This window comes from Mastigoproctus giganteus, chromosome 10 (genome assembly GCF_048544385.1).
Source record: "Mastigoproctus giganteus isolate SK-2022 chromosome 10, ASM4854438v1, whole genome shotgun sequence".
Classification (NCBI taxonomy): domain Eukaryota; kingdom Metazoa; phylum Arthropoda; class Arachnida; order Uropygi; family Thelyphonidae; genus Mastigoproctus; species Mastigoproctus giganteus.
In genome coordinates this window covers 21851824-21872694 of record NC_143584.1, presented here as the reverse complement: position 1 = coordinate 21872694, position 20871 = coordinate 21851824, and the positions used below count along the sequence as shown (strand labels likewise).

General features: G+C 37.4%; 1 protein-coding gene across 1 annotated transcript in view; it reads right to left on the bottom strand.

The window, feature by feature from the left end:
* The window catches only part of Polr2C (RNA polymerase III subunit RpII33), a 46073-nt gene extending 25454 nt beyond the window's left edge, over nucleotides 1–20619 (bottom strand). The window contains exons 1-2 of the mRNA XM_090382856.1: nucleotides 20467–20619; nucleotides 18321–18492 (exon numbers count right to left, since the gene is read on the bottom strand). Of these exons, the coding sequence (XP_090238982.1) occupies nucleotides 18321–18492; nucleotides 20467–20552 (258 nt within the window). The 5' untranslated portion in view covers nucleotides 20553–20619. The remainder of the gene's footprint in view (nucleotides 1–18320; nucleotides 18493–20466) is intronic.
* Nucleotides 20620–20871: the final 252 nt, after the last annotated feature.

The window sequence follows — 20871 nt, the reverse complement described above, 5'->3', positions numbered from 1 at the left end:
TGACTGGTATGACTTGCCTTTCAGGCATAGCTACAAGTATATTTGTAGCAAATACATGCAACTGATGGATAGCTGGTTTCCAGGATAAGAATGAAAAATCAACCACAGTGTTAGAAAACAGAAAATTTATTCACAAAAAAAAATATATATATATTATTTACAAATACATAAAGAAAAGTATAACTAAAGCTCACGATAATATTATAGTGTTTATTTGTGATATTTCTTGAAACATTCCTCTACACAAAGAGCAAGCTTTTCTTGGCACACTGGACAGTAATAGCGTGTTTCTCTGCATTTTTTTTAATTTCTGGTATATGCTCGACAGGACTTAGTTGGCCGTGCTTCTTTTTTCAGTTGGTGGTATTACCTCTAAATAATGAATGTCGCATTCTGACTTAATCTTCTTTGGAATGTTTAGAATTTTTTCTCCAATCAAAGATTCAATGAATGTTTCTCTGAATTTTAGAGATTTTATGGTGGAACCTGTAACTTAAAGGATGTGTGTTATGTATATATATATTTCTAAAATATTTAATGCAATTTTTTTCGGCCATCTGATGGTTTTTCTCAGAGCTGAATAATATGAGAGCACTTGATCCAATCAATCTGTGCTGGACATTCCGCTATTGTAATCTCGAATTATGCTGGTTTTACTGAAATTTTTCCATTCTGGTTACATATCTCGACCATTTCAACAACGTGTTTGTTAGAAATAGTGAGAATTTCTTTTTTATCCCTCCACTTACAAACTACAACAGGGCCATTTCGATGCCATGCAACTTCTCCTTTCTTCAATTTTCTCACCAGTTCTTTTTGATGTTGTGGAGCAATCAGGAACAGGACATGATATTGCCAAGGGGAATGTCTTTGCTTGTGCGCGATGTAAGGAGTGCGAAGAAATCAGGCGCCAACTTGGCATTGTTATGGGATTATATGAGAGCTTGAAGGACAGGGTGGATGCCCTCGAAGGATTTAAATTGAGGGATTTAAACTCAGCTGCCCACATCAATGCCAGAGCTTGCATTTGAACATCACACAACAGTGGCAACCCCCAAGGCAGAATGCACTGGTCCCAAAGGAACTAGTTGTTGTAGGTGACTATTGTCAGGGAAACAGGGAACATATTGTGCAAAAAGGATAGATGGAATAGGACCAGGGTACTGCCAGGGGCAAAGGCTGATGACGTTGTAGGGCAGATATCATCCTTTAAGGGCACAAAGGGTGATATTGTTGTACACATTGGCACTAATGATATTAAGAGTAGGAGACCGGCAGAATTACTTAAGTACAAGACAATGCTGAAAAAAAAAAGCCGAGTTAGGGTTGAATTTGAAAGTGTCTGCAATTCTGCCCAGACACGATAGGAGGGAGTATATGATGAGAGCCTTGTCGATCAATTTGGCCCTGGAGAGATTGTGCAAGGCTCAAGGGGTAGAATTTTTCTCAGCCTGGTCTGTGCCTGTAAACAGGAGAGACGGCTTCTACAGGGATAGGATACACTTAAATAGAAAGGGTGCAAGAATATTTGCTGATGCTATCGAGGCAGAGTTAGGTGGGTTGGAAAACTGCTAGCTTGGGGGGGGGATACATGGACTAATAGATTAACAGTAGCCGCTGGCAGAGGCAAAAGTGATTCCTGCACTACTTCTATTGAAATGCAATTGAGCAGCAGCCTGGAAAGCAAGGCAATGGGAATTTCCAGGACTGTTGGGAGTCATAGTGGAACAAGTAAATACATGGCTGTGTTAGGGTAACTAAGAGCAGAAACAGGTGCATGTACACCAATGCTATAAGCATAGTTAATAAATTCAATGAGCTTGAACTGTAGTCAAGACATCAAAGGCAGATATTGTTGGGATATCAGAGACATCACACAGACATAGCAGTGCAGAACTGGAATTTGGAGAGTACAATGTGTACAGGAAAGGATAGACAGGAGTTATGCTGTTAGTTAAGAAACACAAAATCAAAGGAAGTGTATCCAATTGATGTTGGTGGACAATGCAATGTTGAGTCTGTTTGATGTGACAAAGGTACTAGGAAAGGAAAAATGAGTAGGTGTGTGTTATAGGCCTAATGAATCTGATGAGTATAATGAGCAATTGTGCAGAGAAATAGAGTGGGCTAGTAAATTAGAGTGTCTTATAATGGGAGATTTTAATTTCCCAGATATTGACTGGAATTTGTGGGTTGGTCACGCACACTAGCAAGGTTTTTTTGTGGATTTATTGGATGATTGTTTTCTACAGCAGCATGTTCAGGAGGCAACTAGAGGGAGTAATACTCTTGATCTGATTATCAGTAGTGATCCTTCATGCATCAAGAATCTGCAGATAAAGGAACCACTAGGTGACAGTGATCACAGTGTGCTGAAGTGGGATTTACTCAAAGAGGTAACTACCATCAAGGGAAGGGTTTTTGCTTTCGTAAGGGTGACTACAGTGGTCTGAGATAGTATTTAAATTCTATACGGTGGAACCAACTGATGATGTTATCAACAGCAAATTCAAAATGGGAAGCATTCAAAGAATTAATCTTGGAAGCTACTAGGCTTTTCATATCAACAAAGAAATATTGTTCAAGGTTTAGGCCTAAATGGATGTCAGATGAACTAATGAGACATGGCAGAGAAGAAAATGCATGGGATACATAAATTAACACGTGACACAGAAGCTGATGATAGATATAAGTTGATCTGTAACCAAGTTACAAAGGAGTTTAGGCAGGCGAAGGCAGATTACGAGAAATCTTTGGCAAGGGATGCAAAGAAAAACAGCAAAGAGTAAACTCTAGAAGGAATAAGACAAATCAGATTGGTCCACTTGATATTGATGGTTCAACTGTTGATGATCCTGCTCAGGTAGCTAACAAACTAAATGAATATTTTGCATCGACATTCACACGTGAGGAGTTATTCGGGGAGGGGAATGCCAGAGGTGTATTCAACTCTGGCAGTAAGCTAGATAATCTTGTAATAACTGAGAGTAAAGTGGAGGAGAAATTGTTGAAGATAAACACAAGAAAGGCACCTGGGTGGATGGAATCTATCCAGTTATATTAAAGGAGGGGGCAAAGGAAGTAAGGAAACCGTTAGCCATAATTATGAGAGCTTCCCTGGACTCAGGGGAAGTACCCATGGACTGGAGATGTGCAAATGTGACTCCAATCCACAAAGGATGATCAAAAGAAGACACAGGTAATTACAGACCTGTTAGTTTAACTTCTGTTCCAGGGAATTTAATGGAGGCATTGGTTAAAGAAACATTGCAGTATCATCTAGACAAGACTTAAGTTATAGCTCGGACACAGCATGGGGTTTGTTAAGGGGAAGTCTTGTCTGACTAATTTGATTGGATACTATGATATAGTCACAAAGTAACTGGATGCAAAGAATAACTTTGATATCATATATTTGGATCTTAGAAAAGCCTTTCATACTGTTGCACATGGACGACTGCTGCAAAATTTGGAGCAGTGTGGCATTGGAGGCAAATTGCTGCTATGGATAATGGGGTGGTTGAGCAGGAGAAGACGGAGAGTGGTAATCAATGGACACTGCTCTTCATGGACTAAAGTTATTAGTGGAGTCCCTCACGGTTCAGTGTTGGGTCCATTGTTGTTTTCTGTATATATAAATGATACTGATGATGGTATATCAGACTTAATGTCCAAGTTTGCAGACGATATGAAGGTTGGCAGGGTTGTTAATGACACTAATGACAGTACACCGCTGCAACAGGATCTAGAAAAGTTGAGCAGATGGGCTGAGAGGTGACAAATGAAGTTTAACATTGACAAATGTAAAGTACTACATATGGGAAGCAGTAATCCCAGAGTAACATATCAACTCTGTGGTACCACACTGACAGTGGTAGAAATTAAAAGGACCTGGGGGTAATTGTGCAGGCAGGTATGAAGTTTTCTGAACAGTGCATACAGTCTGCAAGTGTAGCTCATGGTGCCTTGTCAACGATATACAGGAATTTTTCTAGCAGGGATAAGGAGGTGATTATCCCCTTGTATAAGGCAATGGTCAGGCCACACCTTGAGTACTGTATATAGGTTTGGAAGCCAACAAGATTAGTGAATGGAATGAAGATCTAATCTCCAGTGTCTGGAGATTAGGCACCTGCGAGGTGATCTAATTGAGGTGTATAATGCCTTGAATTGTTTGAGAATGCTCAATGCGGATCGGATTCTTCCTCTTTGTTAGAATAATCGCCTGAGAGGGCATATACTCAAATTGAGGAAAGACGGTTGTAGGATAGATGTGCAGAAGTTTGCCTTTGGCCAGTGGGTGGTTTGATTGCTGGAACAAACTTCCCTCTGTCATTGTATAAGTTGATAGCTTAAATAGATTCAAGGCAGAACTTGACAAACATTTGGAGCGAGTGAAATAAGTGATGGGTGAAATAAGGGTTTTTTTTTTTGGCTATGCTATATAAGCTTGCTTTCTTGCATCATGTGCCTTTGCTAATGCTGATTCTAAATTCTGAAATGGAGCAGAGTTCCTGTTCCAAGTTTAGAGTAATATTTCTGTGGGAAAAATTGGGAAGGGAATCCTATGAAATCAGAATTGAACTTAGGGGCCAATGATTTTTCTTGTCAATTAATGCAAAAACATACTATCATTTATGTTGATTTTTGTGGGGGAAGAGGATGAAGGTTACGAAATTGTAACCAGACCTGAAATTTTCCCAAGGTCCAACAGAACAAAGGTTGAAAATTTGGCCTTGACCTGACTCTTCATTCTAGAGTAATGTTTTGCAAAACATACTTTCATTTATCCAAATAGATTTCTGTTGTTTGGGCAGCTATGATTGATCTTAAAATCTTTCCAGGGACCAACAAAACAAACCATGAAAATGCCATATCAACTGAACAATTTCTTAAGTAGGGTCTAAACATACTTCCATTACAAGTTAGGTAATGTACACAAATGTTACGCTTTGGATGAATTCTATTTTTTTTTTATTAAAATTCATTGAATTTTTTTCCCTTTTCTGTGATTAACTGAACTGAAAAGTAACTATGGTTATTATCATAGCAATTAATTACTACAATTATAACTAAATGGAAAAAAAAAATAAGTTTTACCTCTCGAGCATCGTTGCCAGAATCGACATCTTCAGCTGATAAGTACGCCGCAGAGGAGGTTGAGGAGATTCAGAAGGGGTCAGCTGCTCAACTTTAAGAAAGAACATTAATGGATGACTAGACGGTGGCTTTTTTCTTTTCATCATAGATTTCTTTGTAGCAAGCATGCATATCATTCACCCCTCTGTTAACTTTTAAGAATTGTTCACTGTCAGGATCCATCTTTTCAAAACCCGCCATTGCCGATGCAATTTCACGAAATGCCATTACCATCTCTCTGGTGATAAAGCGTCTCGGCTCCTCATTTGGTTCATCTTGAGTTTCGCAACATTTTCTTCTTTCATTATCACTGCCTGTACGTCAATAAGTTCTTCGTTAGATAATTCCTTCTCTTCTTCCTCAATTAACTCCTCCACGTCTTTGGCATCAACCTCCAACTAAAGTAGCTCTGCAACCATTACAATCTTATCTGTAACCTCTTCATGTGATTCATCTTTTTCAAATCTTTCGAAGTCTTTTACGTGCCGCGAGCATATTTTCTTCCATGTGCCATTTAAACAACTTTTAGTAATTTCTGCTCAGGCCTTATTAATGTTTAAGGTGGCATGGTAAATATTGTAAGATTTCCAAAAGTCTCTTAACATAAAATTTTTCTCATTATCTACTGCAGACAATGCCTGAGCAAATGTTGTGCAGAAATAGTATGCTTTTAAATTCAAAATAACACCGATCCGTGGGTTGGATGAGTGAAGTCGTGTTTGACGGTAGAAATATGACTCTCACATTTGAAATCATCTAGATGCCCAGGTAGTAGGATGTCCAGGATCCAGGAGCATTATCTAATAGAAGCAAAATCTTGAAAGGAACATCATCGTCTTTACAATATTTTTCAACCTCAGGAATGTAGCAGCATTTAAACCAATCCTCAAAGAGAAATATTGTTATCTATGCTCGCTGGTAAGATCGAAAATGTTGGTAGGGTGGCTTTATTGATGCCCTTAAATGCATGAGGATTTCCAGAATGGTACACAAGCAATGGTTTTAATTTGTATTCTGCTGCTGCTGCTGCTGCTGCGTTAGTCCCAAGCAAGAGTGGCCCTATCTTTTGAAGCCTTGAAACCTGACATTGTCTTTTCCTCTTTGGTAATGTATGTTTGATTCAGCATTTTTTTCTAATACTTAGCAGTCTTGTCAACGTTACAAATTTGCTGTGTTGAATAGCTGCCTTCATCAATAATTTTTTCCAACATATCACAAAATTTCTCTGCAGCTGCAGAATCGGCACTGGCGACTTCACCACATATTTTAACATTGTGGAAACTAGTGTGATGCTTGAACCTATTAAACCACACATTGCTTGCCACGAACTTGGGTTGGGGTTCGCCATACTTATTCTTAATATCTTCATAAATACTTGTTGCTTTTGCTTGAATGGTCATTAGACTCGGGCACTCGTTTCTGAAACTGATTTTTCATTCATTTACAGCTGTTCCATCTTCGATATAGCATCTGAATGCTGTTTTGTGATCACTGTTTTATCTTAAGTGCATTCATCCTTTGACATGTTCTTTTATACGCACACTATCCTTTAAAACGTTGAAGCAGCGAGACATAATTCCCTTGCAATAGATGACAAACTTTGTCCTGCTTCATACTTCTTAATCATTTTCATCTTCATTTCTAAATCAATTTTGTTTTGTTTCCCAGCACTACCACCACTTGCACTTTTCGTTGGTCGCTTTCCCTTCATCATTGTAATATGTAGATAGGAATGAAGAGAAGTGTCTGAAAATTTGTTTTTTATATGATTGAAGATTTTTTTATGATTGAAGCCTAAAAAAATGTGCAACTTGTGAAATGTTTGCTGAACTCTCTGGAACGAAACATGATATTGCCATGGGGGATGTCTTTGTGTGTGCGCAATGTAAGGAGTGTAAGGAAATCAGGCGACAACTCAGTGTTGTTATGGGCCTAGATGAGAGCTTGAAGGACAGGGTGGATGCCCTCGAAGGATCTAAATTGAGGGGCCCATCAAGCTCTCAGCTTCCCACATTAACACCAGAGTTTGCACTTGGTCATCACGCAACACAGCGGCAATCCCCAAGGCAGAATGCGCTGGTCCCACAGGAACTAGTAGTTGTTGGTGACTCTACTGTCAGGGAAACGACGGGGAACATGCTTTGTAAAAAGGATAGGTGGAACAGGACCAAGGTATGTCTGCCAGGGGCAAAGGTTGATGATGTTGTAGAGCAGATATCATCTTTTAAGGGCACAAAAGGTGGTATAGTTGTACACGTTGGCACTAATGATATCAAGAGTAGGAGACTGGCAGAATTACTTAACAAGTACATGTCACTGTAGAAAAAAAGAAGGTAATTAGGGTTTATTTTGAAAGTGTCTGCAATTCTGCTGAGACACGATAGAAGGGAGTATATGATGAGAGCCTTGTCGATCAATTCGGCCCTGGAAAGATTGTGCAAGGCTCAAGGGACAGAATTTTTTTCAGCCTGGTCTGTACTTGTTAACAGGAGAGACTGCTTCTACAGGGATGGGATACACTTAAATAGAAAGGGTGCAAGAATATTTGCTGATGCTATCGAGGAAGTGTTAGGTGGGTCGGAAAACTGCTAGCTTGAAGGGATTCAAGGACTAATAGATTAACAGTAGCCACTGGTAGAGGTGAAAGTGATTCTTGCACAACTTCTATTAGAATAAGTAGCAACCGGGAGCAAGGGGTGTTGGGGTTTCAGGGACGGATGGCAGTCATCGTGAAATGGGTGGGTATATGGGATGTGTTAGGGTAACTAGGAATAGGAGCATGTATACCAATGCTAGAAGTATAGTAAATAAATTTGATGAATTTGAAGTGTTTGTCAAGACATCAAAGGCGGATATTGTTGGGACAGCAGAGACGTGGTGTCACACAGCTATAAGGAATGCAGAACTGGAATTTGGGGAGTACAATGTGTGCAGAAAGGATATACAGGACAGAAAGGGAGGAGGTGTTATGCTGTTAATTAAGAAAAACATAAAAATCAAAAGAAGTGCACCCAAGTTGAACAGTGCAATGTTGAGTCACTTTGGTGTGACATATGCACTGTGAAAGCAAAAATAAGAGTAGGAGTGTGTTATAGGCCTAATGACATGAATGAGTACAATGAACAATTGTACAGAGAAATAGAGTGGGCTAGTAAATTGGAATGTCTTATAATGGGGGATTTTAACTTCCCAGATATTGACTGGAACTTGTGAGTTGGTCACTCACAAACTATTCAGACTTTTGTGAATTTATTGGATGATTGTGTTCTGCAGCAGTACGTTCGAGAGGAAACCAGAGAGAATAATACCCTTGATCTGGTTATCAGCAGTGGTCATTCGTGTATTAAGAATTTGCAGATAAAGGAATCACTAGGTGGCAGTGATCACAGTGTACTGATGTGGGATTTACTTAAAGATTGAATTACCATCAGGGGTAAAGGAAAGGGTTTTGACTTCCGTAAACGTGAGTACAGTGGTCTCAGACAGTTTTTAAATTCTGTACAGTGGGATCAACTTACGATGTTACCAACAGTAAATTCCAAGTGGGAAGCATTCAAGGAATTAATCGCGGATGCTATTAAAAGTTTCATACCTATTAAGAAATATTGTTCAAGGTTTAGGCCTAAATGGTTATCTAATGAGCTAATGAGACTCGTAACAGAGAAGAAAAATGCATGGGATGCATATAAATTATCAAGCGACTCAGAAGCCTATGGCAGATATAAGCTAGTCTTTAATCAGGTCACAAAGGAGGTTAGACAGGCGAAAGCAGATTACGAGAAATCCTTGGCAAAAGATGCTAAGAAAAACAGCAAGGATTTCTTTACTTCTATAAACTCTAAGAGGAAGGGGATGAATCTGATTGGTCCACTTGACATCGATGGTACAACTGTTGATGATCCTGCTCAGATAGCAAAAAAAACTAAATGAGTATTTTGCATCTACATTCACACATGAGGAATTATTAAGGTTTGAAAATGGCAGAAGGTTATCAAATTGTAGCAGGATACTTAATGATTTTGTAATAACTGAGAACAAAGTGGAGGAGAAATTGTTGAAGTTAAACATAAGAAAAGCACCTGGGGTGGATGGGATCTATCCAGTTATATTAAAGGAGGCGGCAAAGGAAGTAAGCAAACCCTTAGCCATAATTATGAGAGCATCCTTGGACTCAGGGGAGGTTCCCACGGACTGGAGATGTGCAAATGTATCCCCAATTCACAAAGGGGGATCGAAGGGTGACAAGTAATTACAGACCAGTTAGTTTAACTTCTGTTCCAGGTAAAATAATGGTTAAAGATGCATTGCAGGATCATCTAGACAAGACTGCAGCAATAATTCAGACACAGCATGGGTTTGTTAAGGGAAAGTCTTGTCTGACAAATTTGATTGGTTATTATGATGTGGTTACAAAGGTACTGGATGCAAAAAATAATTTTGATATCATATATTTGGATTTCAGGAAAGCTTTTGACACTGTTGCGCATGAAAGACTATTGTACAAATTGGAGCAGAATGGTATTAAGGGTAAGTTGCTACAATAGATAAAAGGATGGTTAAGTGGGAGAAGACAGGGGTGGTAATCAATGAGTGCTGCTCTCCGTGGACTAATGTTATTAGTGGAGTCCCACGGAGTTCAGTGTTGGGTCCACTGTTGTTTTGTATATTTATCAATGATATTGATGAAGGTATATCAGGCTTAATGTCGAAGTTTGCAGATGATACAAAGGCTGGCAGGTTTGTTAATGACAGTAATGGCAGTGTGCTACTGCAACAGGATCTAGATAATTTGGGCAGATGGGCTAAGAAGTGGCAACTGAAGTCTAACTTTGACAAATGCAAAGTACTGCATATGGGTAGAAGTAACGTACCAGAGAAACCCCAGAGAAACGTACCAACTGTGTGGTACTACACTAAAGGTGGTAGAAAATGAAAAAGACCTGGGAGTAATTGTGCAGTCAGATATGAAGCTTTCTGAGCAATGCAGACAGGCTGCCAGGGCAGGTCATGGGGTTTTGTCAATGATATATAGGAATTTTGCTAGCAGGGAAAAGGAGGTGATTGTCCCTCTGTATAAGGCAATGGTCAGGCCACGCCTTGAGTACTGAATACAGGTCTGGAGGCCTCATTTTAGAAAGGATGTAGATTTGCTTGGGTGTGTACGGAGAAGGGCAACAAGATTGGCGATGGGAATGAAGGGATCCTCTTACCAAGAGAGACTTAAGTTCTGCAAATTGCAGTGGCTGGAGACTAGGCACCTGCGTGGTGATCTGATTGAGGTGTATAAGTCCTTGAATGGGTTGAGCACGTTGAATTCTGATGGGATCCTTCCACTTGTTCAGGTTACGAACCTAAGGGGGCATAAATTCAAATTAAGAAAGGACAGGTGTAGAATAGATGTGTGGAAATTTTCGTTTAGCCAGCGGGTGGTTAATTGCTGGAACAAACTTCCATCTGTCATTGTGGAAGTTGATAGGTTGAATAAATTTAAGGAGGAACTGGACAGGCATTTGGAGGGAATGGTGATTTTTTTTTTTTTTTTTTTTTTGGCTGATGCTGCATAAGCTCATACACTTGCTTTCTTGCATCACATGCCACTACTACTACTATTTCAGTGAAGGGGAACACATATCACCACAATAATGTAAAAACCATCAGACTATCGGTATTATCGCAAATGCACTAAGATCGAGTTTACTACCTGTTTATAATTAGATGCACTAACAGAAAAGTCCAATAAACCGGGAAGTGCAAATTGTTTTTATTGTTTTTTGGTCGTGACCTCCAGAACCATGGTTTAGAAAAATATCACAAAGCCCTTCAAAAACTGATTCTTATAACAGAACATATGATAACAATGAAAATGTAGTGCAATTTCCATTATAAATATGACCTTTTAGAGAGGTAAATTGATTAGTAATATAGCGAGCAAAATTTAACTTCCAAGGACTTGGAACGAATTAAAAAAAAAATATATATATATATATATGGAAGTCATCAAAAAATTAACAATTTTGAATTGAATTATTTTTTTTATCGATTTCTCAAATTTTTGTGCGCACAGAGGAGTTTCAAATTGTTTCACGACTACTGACAGGTTAAGTTAACAAAGAGAGACACTGTCTTGGTTAACTTCTTTAACCTTTATTTCTTGTTTGGTTGACAATGGGAAGAATATTGCATATATTTTAAATTCAGGCATAAGAGAGCCATATATTACAATACAAGAGTTGGAAAAAGACTCACTTGTGTACACTACCAAGAGCAAATTAAGTTGTCTACAAAATGCATCAAACCAACATTCAGAAGCAAATTATCACAAATTCCCTCAGTATTTAGGGATCCCATGCGTCCCGGTTTTCCTGGAACAGTCCCAGATTTATGGATTTTACGCATTTCTGTCCCGGTGTCCCAACAAGTCGACCCAGAACATCAAACGTCCCTTTTTTTTTTTTTTTTTTTTTAAACGACATTGTTTCTCAAACATTTTCATCTGACACCCAGCAGTATTGGGTCAAGCTCTACTATGGTGTATCCTTAGTAGAGGATCCCATACGTCCCAGTTTTCCTGGAACAGTCCCAGATTTATGGATTTTATGCATCTCTGTCCCAGTGTCCCAACAACGTTGACCCAGAACGTCAAACGTCCCCCCCTTTTTTTTAAACGACATTGTTTCTCGAACATTTTCATCTGACACCTAGCAATACTGAGTCAAGCTCTACTATGGTGGATCCTTATAGTGGATTGACCAGAACCAAGATTTATCATCATTGTGCTACTTTGTTGCAAAATTACCTTTAATGATTTCAGTTACAGTTAATCATTGTCTCAGTTTGCATTGTCCGCACTGCAGTGTTCGTATTGATTTTTCAGTGTTCTACTTTAACAGTTTCATTATTTTTATATTTGGAATATATAAATAATCCTCCTTTAAAATGCCAAAGAGAAAATGCGTGTTTACTAACAGTGTAAAGGAGCAATTCCCATTTATAAAAGAAAGTAGTATTAGTGGCAATTCCTCAAAAGTGGAGTGTTCCTTGTGTCATGCTGTGTTTAGCATTAGTCATGGAGGAAAGGCAAATATATTTGACCATGTCAACACAAAAAAATCATGTCAGCCACAGCAGCACAAAAGGCTGCTGTGGCTGCAAAATCCTCCAGTCAATCATTAACATAATTTTTAAGCAAAAACTCTGGACGACGAAGAAAGAGATCTAGCTGCAAAAGAGGCTATGTTTGTTTATCATACTATCAAACTCAATCATAGTTTCCAGTCAATGGACTGCACTTCAGCTCTTTTAAAAACATTTCTAAACAAAAAATTTACCTGTGCTCAAATAAAATGAATGTATTATCACCACATGCAAGAAATGAAATACTGGAAGACCTAAAGAATACAAAGTATTACTGAGGTGGGTATATGGGATGTGTTAGAGTAACTAAGAATAAGAATAGGTGCATGAATACCAATGCTAGAAGTATAGTAAATAAATTTGATGAATTTGAAGTGTTGGTCAAGACATCAGAGGCACATATTGTTGGGATATCAGAGACGTGGTGTCACACAGATATTAGGAATGCAGAATTGGAATTTGGGAAATACAATGTGTAGATAAAGGATAGGAAGGGAGAAGGGGTTAAGCTGTTAATTAAGAAAAACATAAAATCAAAAGAAGTGCATCCAGCTGATATAGATGGACAGTGCACCGTTGAGTCACTTTGGTGTGACATAAGCACTGTGAAAGCAAAAATAAGAGTAGGAGTGCGTTATAGGCCTAATGACTTGAATGAGTACAATGAACAATTGTACAGAGAAATAGAGCAAGCTAGTAAATCAGAATGTCTTATAATGGAAGATTTTGACTTCCCAGATATTGACTGGAACTTGTGTTTGGTCGCTCGCACACTAGTAACACTTTTGTGGATTTATTGGATGATTGTTTTCTACAGCATGTTCGAGAGGCAACCAGAGAGAGTAATACTCTTGATCTGGTTATCAGCAGTGATCATTCGAGTATTAAGAATTTGCAGATAAAGGAACCACTAGATGGCAGTGATCACACTGTACTGGTGTGGGATTTACTTAAAGATATAATTACCATCAGGGGTAAAGAAAAGGGTTTTAGCTTCTGTAAAGGTGACTACAGTGGTCTCAGACAGTTTTTAAATTCTGTACAGTGGGATCAACTAATGATGTTACCAACAGCAAATTCTAAGTGGGAAGCATTCAAGGAATTAATTGTGGAAGCTACTAAACGTTTCATACCTATTAAGAAATATTGTTCAAGGTTTACGCCTAAATGGTTGTCAAATGAACTAATGAGACATTTGGCAGAGAAGAAAAATGCATGGGATGCATATAAATTATCAGGCAACACAGAAGCCTATGGCAGATATAAGCTAGTCTGTAATCAAGTCACAAAGGAGATTAGGCAGGCAAAAGCAGATTACGAGAAATATTTGGCAAAGGATGCAAAGAAAAACAGTAAAGAGTTCTTTACTTATATAAACTCTAGAAGGAAGGGGATGAATCAGATTGGTCCACTTGATATCGATGGTTTGACTGTTGATAATCCTGCTCAGATAGTAAACAAACTGAATGAGTATTCTGCATCAATATTCACATGTAAGGAGTTATTAAGGATTGAAAATGCCAGAAGGTTATCAAATTGTAGCAGAGTGCTTAATGATTTTGTAATAACTGAGAGCAAAGTGAAGGAGAAATTGTTGAAGTTAAACATAAGAAAGGCACCTGGGGTGGACGGCATCTATCCAGTTATATTAAAGGAGGCAGCAAAGGAAGTAAGCAAACCCTTAGCCATAATTATGACAGCATCCTTGGACTCAGGGGAGGTCCACACGGACTGGAGCTATGCAAATGTATCCCAATTCACAAAGGAGGATCAAAGGGTGACACGAGTAATTACAGACCAGTTAGTTTAACTTCTGTTCCAGGTAAAATAATGGAACCACTGGTTAAAGATGCATTGCAGAATCATCTAGACAAGACTGTAGCAATAATTCAGACACAGCATGGGTTTGTTAAGGGAAAGTCTTGTCTGACAAATCTGATTGGATATTATGATGTGGTTACAAAGAAACTGGTTTATAAAAATAATTTTGAATTATTATAATTTTCTTATTGTATTAAGGGTAAGTTGCTACAATGGATAAAAGGATGGTCGAGTGGGAGAAGACAGTGGGTAGTAATCAATCGGCGCTGCTCTTCATGGACTAATGTTATTAGTGGAGTCCCACAGGGTTCGGTGTTGCTTTGTATATTTATCAATGATATTGATGAAGGTATATCAGGCTTAGTGTCAAAGTTTGCAGATGATACAAAGATTGGTAGGGTTGTTAATGACAGTAATGGTAGTGTGCTACTGCAACAAGACCTAGAAAATTTGAGAAGACAGGCTGAGAAGTGACAACTGAAGTTTAACATTGACAAATGCATTGCAAAGTACTGCATATGGGTAGAAGTAACCTCAGAGGAACATACCAACTGTGTGGTACTACACTTAGGGTGGTAGAAAATGAAAAAAACCTGGAAGTAATTGTGAAGTCAGATATGAAGTTTTCTGAGCAATGCAGACAGGCTGTCAGAGCAGGTCATGGCATTTTGTCAATGATATACAGGAATTTTGCTAGCAGGGAAAAGGTGGTGATTGTCCCTCTGTATAAGACAATGGTCAGGCAATACCTTGAGTACTGCGCACAGGTTTGGAGGCCTCATTTTAGGAAGGATGTAGATTTGCTTGAGTGTGTACAGAGAAGGGCAACAAAGGGATCCTCTTATCAAGAGAGGCTAAGTTCTGCAAATTGCAGTGGCTGGAAACTAGGCACCTGCGAAGTGATCTGATTGAGGTGTACAAGGCCTTGAATGGGTTGAGCACGCTGAATTCTGATGGGATTCTTCCAATTGTTCAAATTACGAACCTAAGGCGTCATAAATTCAAACTGAGGAAAGACAGCTGTAGAACAGATGTGCAGAAATTTGCCTTTAGCCAGTGGGTTGTTAATTGCTAGAACAAACTTCCATCTGTCATTGTGGAAGTTGATAGGTTAAATAAATTTAAGGAGGAACTAGACAAACATTTAGAGGGAATAGTTGTGTAAATTTTTTTTTGTTTTTGTTTCGGCTAATGCTACATAAGCTCATACGCTTGCTTTCTTGCATCACATGCCATGATTACTATTACTATCTAAAGATTGTACTGATTATAGTGAGGTATTTTATTCTGGATAAAGGCACTGCAACAGAAATATTAGAATTTTGAGGTCTCCCTGGAGAAACCTCCAATCTTATTGTTGACTACATTTTAAAAGTTGCTAATAAACATAACATTGTTGATAAAATAACAGATATTTCAGCAGATAATACCAATACAGACTTTGGCGGATTAAAAGGAAAGGGAAAAACAATGTTTTTACGAAAATTCAAAAAAAGTTAAACAGAAAAATAATAGGTGTAGCCTGTGCAGCACACATTATTCATAATAGCATACAAATTGTGGGTGATGTATTACCTATAGACGTTCAGGTGATTCTGTGGAAGGTTTTTCAGTATTTTCACCATTTCACAGTCAGAGTAGAAAATTTGAAATCTTTTTGTGATTTGTGTAAATCGAGTTCTAGGGCATAGCAAAACATGATGGTTGTCACTGGAATGAGCTATGAATCGTTTTATTGAACTTGATGGACTACAGAGTTATTTCTTGAGTCAGGATAAATATCCAAATATTTTATATGACTTTTTTAACAATAGGAAATCTTTTGTATTTCTTCTATTTCTGAGAAGTCAGATAAAGATATTTTCTGATGCTATTCAGAAAACTGAATGTAAAGAGGTGACAGGTTTTGATGTTAAGAAAGAAACAGATTTACTCAACACAAAGCTTATGAAAATGTTCTTACACAGTGACATGAAAACTGAACTTAAGTCTTCATAAAGATGTGACGACTGAAAAATCATTCAAAAAAAAACTGCTGCAAATTTTTAAAATACTGCATTTCGGTACATTCAAGAATGGACCGTTCATTCATCATTTAGTGTACAGTAAACCCCCGCTATTCGCGGTATCTGGATTCGCGGTTTCGTGTATTCGCGGTCGCCGATTTAATATAAAATGAAACCTAAAAAAATGTGAATTTTAAAGCGCCGTGAAATTTTTCGCCATAAAAAAACATGGGCGTGGCTAAAATTATCTTTCCCAGTCAAAACAGCGCTCAGTGGGTGGGGAAAGAGGGGTGACAAAATCGCAAGCGTGGATGTTTCTCGCTAATCCTTGTTCAGTATGTGTTATGCGCTTTTCATGGAAGGTTTCGTCGTTTGCTTTTAATTTATATGCTTACAAAAGTACCGTTTTGCAGTGTAAATCACTTTTTCGAGTGTGTTAACGGAAGAAAGTGACTTTATTGTGGACAAGTTCTTTCTAACCCGTACAAAAATATGGCTAGAATAACAAGGGAAATGTGAAAATATCAAAGAAGGTGATGACATTAGCGAATAAAATTGAGTTATTAGATAAAATTTCTAATGGTGAAAGTGTCTCCTAAGCGGCAAAACATTATAAAATCAATGAGTCAACGGTACGATCAATCAAAAAATCGGAAGAAAAAAATCGGCCGTAGTGTCCGTGAAAACGTGATAATTGCTTCAAAAATTTGCTCTGTAACTCGTGATAAATAAATTTTAAAAAATTGGAAAATCTGTGGATAGAAGACCGAACTCAAAATAAAATTCCGTTGAGTTCACTCATCATTCGTAAAAAGGCAAAACTCCTTTATCAACACTTTAGCGAAACTGGTGATAGCACTGGCAGGATAAGTCTTTTAGCTAGCAAAGGCGCTGGTTTGAAAGATTTGTTTGAAATTTCTAATAAATATTACATTTAATATTAAATTGCTTCTTATTTTCATTTGGATGCCATATGCTTGCAATTCACTATGTACATAGTCATATTATGAAGGTACATATAATACATACATAGACAAAATTTTAGACTAGTTTTTCTTATATATTTCATATATAAGAAAATGGAACCCCTTTATTACTATGAGAGCAATAACTCAGTATTCGCGTTTTCGGTATTCACGGCATTTCTCAGGAACGTAACCCCCGCGAATAGCGGGGGTTTACTGTATTTGCAAAAATGGAATGGATTTCACTGAGGAAATCCTTTTGTTGGGAAAATTTCACAGAATGCACCAAGGAAATAAAGATTATCTTACCTAACCTCAGTATAAATGAATAAAGTCTCTTTGATGACTACAGTAAATGTCAAATTGTATTCAACGGAGAATAAAATGACTGAATGGAATAATACTAATTTTAAGGCTGCAGACAGATGGAAAGAAGTATTTGCTTATTTTCAGAAGGAAAAAATAACCTCTAATGAAATAAAGTTACTTGTGGGTTTTTGTCTTACTCAACCAGGATCAAATGCCTCAGTAGAACATATTTTCTCTTTGATGAATTCATTATGGACTGATGAGAAAAACCACCTTCAACTGGACACAGTTAAATCAATTTTGATTATTAAAACACAATATAAGGACATACCATGTTCAGAGCCTTTTGATGTTATATCCAAAGACCTAAAGCTTTTAGAAAACGTCCATTCTTCGAATAAATATATCAGAAGTGATGAAAGCGAGAACACATATATAGCAACATATCATCCATCAACCAGTCAATCATAAGGAGGGAAAGAAGTTGTACAAATTAGTGATTATAGAGTATGAACTGCGATTGTGAAGGATGAGGGGATTAATAAAAAAAAAAAAAATGAGTGGTTGTCTGATTTTTTTTAGTATTTTCTTGTTTATATTTAATATTCTCTTTGTTAATTTTTCATATGTGAATTGTCTCATTCCTTTTAGAATAGTTATTTCATTATATGGATGTACACTTCTTTAAAAACACTGCTCTAAAGCCAAAGTATGCTATTTCTTTTAATGCATGTCATCACCTACACTGCCATTTTGGTGCTTACTGGTGAGAAAGTACACAGTTTTGAAGACCTGACAACCCAATGATGAATAACTTCATCATATGAGAAATGCTAGATGGCATCAAATTTAAAACATTCAAGAAATTTAATACAAAAGCTTTAGGCATATGAGGGCTATAACTAATTAAACTTAATTATTGATAAATTATTAGAACCTAACTTACACGTGAATACTGCATTTTGTCTACAACTTCATCACTAGTGAGAGGAATTAGCCCTAAGCGATGTGCAATAAATTCATCATGAAGAACAGAAGAATTAGCTTCTAGCTGAACCCAGTCAATGGCAAGTGTTGGCACCTCAGCCATGAATACCCTCCGAAGACTGTTAGCCACACTATAAAAAGGAAAACACTTAAACAATTTATATATAAATGTTATAATTGGCAATTAATAATATAAATGTAATAATTGGCAATTAATAACTATTACAAATACACAAAATATCAGTAATTGGGATCATAAAAGGACAAACTTGGGATAATGGTGACATAAAACTTCACTTCCTCTCAAGCTGACACTTACTGGCTGAGGTAACATATTCATTCACGCCTCCACCTATCAGATCATTTCCTACCATACCAGATGCTCAAACAAATCCAGGACATTGACACTGACCTTAAGAAATCTGTCGTAAACCGACAATATAGACGTGGGATACTTGGCCCAATACCCTCCATGGACCCCAGAACTGCCAGCTGCATCTGACAATCGCCAAACCTCGTAACTAATACAGGGAATGGTGAGCACAGCGGATGTAGCCCCACCATCTCTTGACAAAGCATTGCAACCCATTGTGACCATCCAGACAGAAGTGAAACTGCCCCAGTTGGAGACCCCTGTGAACTAATTAGTGAGCATAATGGGAAACAAGCCTGACAGTGCTCTTGCTGCTCTTTCCCATAAACTGTGAGGACAACAGTCAGTACTGTAAATTGTATAAGTACTTGTCATTTCGTTTTATCCCTGTATCATTTAATGTCATCTTGTTTTTGTTCTTGAATGTCTTATTAAGAAATTGCTTCAGAAATGGTCACAAGAACTTGGGGTTCTCATGTCTACAATGAGAGATCACATGAAAATAGAACTTGGCATGAAGCATACTGTGCAGTATCTGTGAATCAATTAAGTGATGATGACATATAGAAACAAAATGAAAAAAAAAAAAAAAAAAATTTCACTAACATTGGTTGCACCTGCACCAGTCAGTTATCACTTTCACTAGAAACAACAAATACATTTGTTCTTGTTGGGGGGGGGGGGGGGGGTGGAAGGAACAGAACTTTTAGTACAACCATACTATACTTTGAGAGCAAGAAAAAAAAATTTATATACAATGCACATAATGAAGGCTTCAATGGTTTTATTGTTTATAAATTTTCTGAAAACCATTTGTTTTCACCCTCTATCAGTAGACTAGTCACTTTTGAACCATAGAACAAACAGCAGGAACTAGAGGCCAAAGTCATATAATTTTTTTTCCTTGCATAATTTGAAAATACTGTTTTAGTATCAGTGCAGTTTATCATCTGACTTTACATACAGGGTTCACCACTGAAATTCTCTACCCACTTGAATCTGCCAATATCAGTTTGTGGGAGGGGGAAGGGAGAAGAAAGAAACCTAGCCAAGAATAAAAAAAAACAAAAAAACAATTCAGATTATGTACCCTTTAAGAAATTTTAAACAATGGGCCAACAGCTGTACGCTCGACAACTCTGGAAAAACCATGGTCAAAATGACATAAGGGTAGACTTAGCCACACATGTTCTTGCAAGGGCAACAAAGGCATGACACCACATAATTTTCTGATTCCTTGCACAACAAAACACACCTTCCTACTGGGAATGTCTAATTATCCTTTTGATTTTTTGGAATAACTAAGTATTTGCATGTGTGCACATGGCGTAGCATCCTCCATTCAGACTTCAGCAATTGCATACACTGTTCGGCAAGTTCGAACTCCAGAAATAAAGGATACCAGAAATTGTTTTTCATATTAATATCATACTCGTATTATCAATATGATTTAACTGTACAATTTAAATTTAAATATTTTATTAAAGGTCGCAAAATCAATAAAAGGATCAAAACCAATTTCATTACAATAAGGCTTACAAACGGCGCTTTTTAATTAATTAACCAGTTTTTAATGAAAACTTATAACTTGTATATACAGCTTTCACAACTTCTTTATTTTATTTCTCAAAAAACAGAGAAGAAATAATAATAATAAAATAATTACAACGCTATTAAAATTGCAATGTCAAAAAACAAACAAACCATAACAGTACTGTTAATCACGAATTACCTTAGATCAGTATCCTCAACGAAAAATTTAACATTCTCTTCTGTCAGATCACTTATATGTACCGAAGGTTGATTTGCGTAAGGCATCGTTAAAATAAATAGACAAAAAACACGAAAAAGAGATGGGCGATGAACAATATTAAAAATTACAAAACGCGCACCATCTTCGCCAGCAAACTATTGAGTGGTGACTGTGCTGCCATCTATAAAAATGAAATGTTAAGTAAAATGTGAAAAATGTAGCAGTATTTCTCGACCAATGGAACCTAAAGAGACAAAGGACCCAAAGCGCCTGTAAATTTATATACTCAATAAAAAAAAAATAAATTAATTTTAAAAAAAGGGGGGGAGATGATAGAAAAAATTGGACATGTACACAAAGTCCATAGAATACTAAGAAATTTTC